The sequence below is a fragment of the Pteropus alecto genome, unplaced genomic scaffold, assembly GCF_000325575.1.
Source record: "Pteropus alecto unplaced genomic scaffold, ASM32557v1 scaffold170, whole genome shotgun sequence".
In the NCBI taxonomy this organism is placed as follows: domain Eukaryota; kingdom Metazoa; phylum Chordata; class Mammalia; order Chiroptera; family Pteropodidae; genus Pteropus; species Pteropus alecto.
In genome coordinates, this window is record NW_006429634.1 from 223,625 (window position 1) to 228,217 (window position 4,593).

A 4,593-nucleotide genomic window follows, 5' to 3' on the forward strand; every position below is an offset into this window, starting at 1 on the left:
CACCAGCAAAGTCATGCAGAGGACAGTGCCTCCCATGTGGGCAATAAGCAGATTTCTAGTGTTCTGCCTTCCCCAGCTCTCTGCTTGCTGCATTTAGTTTCTAAGAATAAGGGCAGTGGGCACAACCACAGTGCCTTAAACTTTGTAGGTACTTCATTAATATTAGTCGCTTTGTTTTTTTCTTTCAAGAAATTCCTGATTTCCAATTGCCATAGAGATAGCAATGAGCTCAATGGGAAGTTGCCACTCCAAGTATTTCAGATGGAAGGATTAAAAGCTTTTTGAGGTAGGATTGTTAATAAAACTGGTTTTTCCTGCTTGTCCACTGAAACGTTTTTTTCAAAGCTTTAAAACACATTCAGCGACTTAAGTGAAGAGCATTTCAGAAAGATGAAGTTCTTCCCTAAAAACAGCTAGCTTATTTAACACAGTGCTTAATGGCTTGAGTTCTGAAGTCAGCCAGCTTCACCTTAATTCTGGATCTGCCACTCACTAGCTGTACTCCTTTGCTGAGCCTCAGTTTCCCCACTGGTTAACAGGAATAGAAATAGCATCTCCCTCCCGGGGTTATCTGGGGAGATAATGTATATATAAAGTGCTTGATCCTGCTTGACTCACACTAAGTATTCATCTCCACTTCCAATGGGAAGATGTGTCTTCCCACCCTGTTAGGGCCTGAAGTAGTTAATAAGCTGATTGTGAAAATATACCATGTTTAATGTAAAGAACAACATGGGGTGGATACAATGATAATTTTTTATTTGACTAGAGAAAAAATTATTCTTGAGATTCAAATCAGTTAGAGTGGAATAAGGCTCAATAAAACTCAAGGGGCCCAGGACATCCTACAGATTAGAAGAGAAGCTAATCAATTTGAGAAACCCAGCTTTCCAGATCACATTGTACCCTATCTGCAGTCTTGGTCCCAGACTCCTGCCCCAGCATCGTGCTGTCCACACCAGGTCCCTCAACACATGCCTCCCCCAACACGTGCACGTGTGAGCGGGCACACACACACTCCCACACACCAAGGTGGAGCAGGTCTTCACATGACCTGCTCTTACAGCAAGTATCCTTTCTTTGCAGCCCTTATCACAGGTCTAATTCTATAATTATTTGGTCAATGTAGGCTTTTTTTGATCACCACTATATTCTAAGAGTCTAACACATAATACAGCACATAGCACATAATAAGTTCTAAAATATTTCCTGGCTGAATAAATGGGCTGGCCATAGCTTGAGAATTCCTCAGAAGCTGGTTTTGGCCTAAACCCTGGCATTTGAATAAAGTTCAGTATATGAAGGTGAGTATATTGGTAGACTCTAGGGTAGATGATCAGGGGCCCAAACAGGAGACCTGACAGAGATGGCAGGAGAAATCCATGCATGCCCAGGAAGTTCCAATAGGTAATACGACAGATAAAGACAGTATGTGCTACGTGCTCTTTTTTGGGTAAGGGGATAAAATAAGAATATATATTTGTGTATTTGTTAGGTTTTGGTTGAAAACTCTTGAGAAATATGTAAGGCGCTAATAAGTGATTACTTACAGGGCATGGAGCTGGGACTGAGATTTCTCAGTGAATGTCTTTTTATACCATTTTGATTTCTAAACTATATTAAAAAAAAGCTAGTAAAAAATAAAACTTTTAAAAATGCTAGAAGGAAAAAAAGAGTAAGTGAAGCTATGGAATTCAGCACTGTTTAAAAGGCCAATCAAGTTTGACAGGTCTTTCACTTGAACCTCTCCTATGCATAGTTAACAACACATTTACCAAGAATTGCTTTTTAAGGTCCAGCAGAAATGCTGCTTCTTTCACAATCCCTTCCCCACCCCTCCAAAATGAAACTCTACACAGCTCTTACGGTCTTGGATTTTCTTTTATCTAGATTGGTTGTCTGTATATATATATATACATATATATGTACGTATACACACACACACACACACACACACACACACACACACACACACACACACACACACGTGTGTGTGTGTTTTTATATGTATAAATTCCCTGAAAGCAAGAACCACGTCTTATTTTATCTCTGTATTCCCTCTTGCCTAGTCCAGGGCCTCTCACATAGTAGATTCTGAACAAGTAAAATATTACTTGAGAGGGGAGTTATTGCTTGATGCATACAGTTTCTGTTTGGGGTGATAAAAAGTTTTAGAAATAGAGGTGAAAAAAAAAGAAAAGAAATAAATAGCGGTGAAGGTTGCACAACATTAAATATAATTAATGTTGCTGGATTGTAAACTTAAAAATACTTTATGTTATATACGTACATACATATACTTAACATTACTGGCAGCTTAGGTCATTCCAGAAAGCAAGCTTCAACTGGCGATAACTAAAATCTCCAATAAAAGATCGTCTCCAGATGTCTTCTAGGAATATAATTAAGTGCTCAATAAACATTTGCTAAATAGTAAGAATGATCACATGAAGAATGTCAATTTAAGAAAAAAAAATCATGTTGATTACAGAGCATATTGTGTATAAACTAGATGTGGACATATATATCTTTTTAAGGACTAAAGAGGCTCTTGCAAACTTTTTTTTAAATTAAACTTTCATTAAAAATATAGATTTCCTAACTCAATAGAAAGATGGCAGTGATAGTAATTAACACGGAGGAGGCGCCTGCAAATGTAGAAATCTTCAGTTTTTCAAGTCCCATGTCACAGCCACTTCAAGTCTCATTCTCTCATTCTTTACAGAATTCCAGGAACTAGTTTGGTTCACTTGATCATCTCACTAGGGCCAGTCTTTTCCTGCCATTTGTGCAAATCCAGAACTCTTGATTGGCTTACAGTATTTCAGTCATCTATAAGTGTCTGGAAATGAGATATTTTTAGCTAGACTCAGGGATATATCCCTTTTTTTTAAGGGATATAGTGAACTCTGGTATTCATTATCAAAAAGAGCCTTAAGTATAAAAAAGTACAATCTGTGTCTCTCTTAAAAATAGATCCTTTAAGGTTAAAAAATTTCCTTCCTGAACTCGACATTGCCAGCCAGACACATTAGCCACACGAGGAGCTGACAAGACCTGCTGTTTTCATGACAGAGAACAGGAGACTTTAAAACCACACAACTGAAAGAAAATGGTGGGAGCTTTCTGCAGAGCACTTCCCGGCCCAGACTGGGACACAGATATAACCTCCTTCTTGAACTGGATCCCGCCAACTTTGCAAAGGCCACTGGACATGTCTCTTAAACACTGGATTTCAGCTCTTCATCATTCTTCCCTGGAGATCCCTTCTCTTTAAGCACTTTGTCATGTTCTGGGGAAATACTCTGACTTTCTATAATGGTGATGGCATCTGAGTCCAATCTTCTTCTTTTCTTCAGTCGGTGCAAGTGGGATTTGGATTTTATATGTGCTAAAACAAAACAGCAACAACAATAAAAACTAATTAGGATTTTCTAGAATTAATCTTAGAAGTATAATATTAACTATGCAGTCCTTGCCTTTAATAACAGCATCAACACGTGTTGGTATAGCTGCTCCGCATTTTTAAGGGAAGAATAAGTTATATGTCCAGCTGGCTAGCAAACTACAGTGAGCTACTACGTATCAAGTGCACCCTGCTAGGTGCTTTACATTATTAATCCTCCCAATAGCCTTGCAGACAGTACTATTCTGCTCATTTTATACAGGAGGAAAGTGACAGAGAGATCTGTCACAGAGAGATCTGTGACAGAGAGATCACAGAGATCTTATATTTTGTCCAGGACCATATAACAGGTAAATTCTTCAGTTTACCTATAGCTCCAAAGAGGCCCAATTTTCCAGAATCAGGACTCTTGACTGAATTTTTCAGTATGGGGTTTCCCATTACAGCTACATTTCAACTTATATAACTAAAAAGTTACAAATCCAAATCTCTGTCTGTATTTCAGGACAGGTACCCTGTCCTGCCATAGGCCTAGAGCACCCAAAGATGCCCTTCCCACTTCTTCCCTGCTTGCACAGGTTGCCCCTCACTCCCCAGTCTGAAATCCCTCTGCCTGGGTCAGATAAGCCATCTGAATGACTACCCCACAAGGCTTACATTCTCCAGGCACACAATGCTCCAGACAGATAACAAGAAAAATTCTTCTCTAATGATCCCTTTTGAGGGTCCACAGAAGCAATAAAGCTACTGTTGCCTATATCAATTTCTGACCTCTTACCCCAAAGACAGTTCCCATCCTCTGACTAACCCACACAAGCTCCTTTTCACTAGCCTGTTCTTTTTCAAGGAAATCATATTTGGGAATGCCTAAAAAAATAGACAACTAGATTAAATTCTTTTATACATATTTACATCCTCATTTTTAAGGGTTTAGAAGCAAAAATGAGAGAGGTTAGAAGTCAAAGAAAAGTTTACTTAGGGAAAAAAGTCAGCTTTGTTCTCCAGCTAGCCTGAGACATGGCAGCAGGAGACGGGAGCAAGGATTTGACAGATGGCACTATAGAAGGGCTTACACAAGCTAAGCTCAGAAAGGCTCACAAATGTTGCTTCTCTAAGGCTATCCCTGAAGGACACTCGACAAATTGAACCACTAAGTTTCCTTGAGAAAAAACAATCAGACACTCTTT

General features: G+C 39.0%; 1 protein-coding gene across 2 annotated transcripts in view; it reads right to left on the reverse strand.

The window, feature by feature from the left end:
- Positions 1-742: 742 nt before the first annotated feature.
- Positions 743-4,593, reverse strand: part of TRIT1 (tRNA isopentenyltransferase 1) — a 34,403-nt gene continuing 30,552 nt past the window's right edge. Inside the window, exon 9 of one of the 2 annotated variants that reach the window (XM_025049239.1) lies at positions 743-3,391. In XM_025049239.1, the coding sequence (XP_024905007.1) occupies positions 3,222-3,391 (170 nt within the window). In that variant the 3' untranslated portion in view covers positions 743-3,221. The remainder of the gene's footprint in view (positions 3,392-4,593) is intronic. The other variant, XM_006903960.3, reaches the window with a different exon arrangement.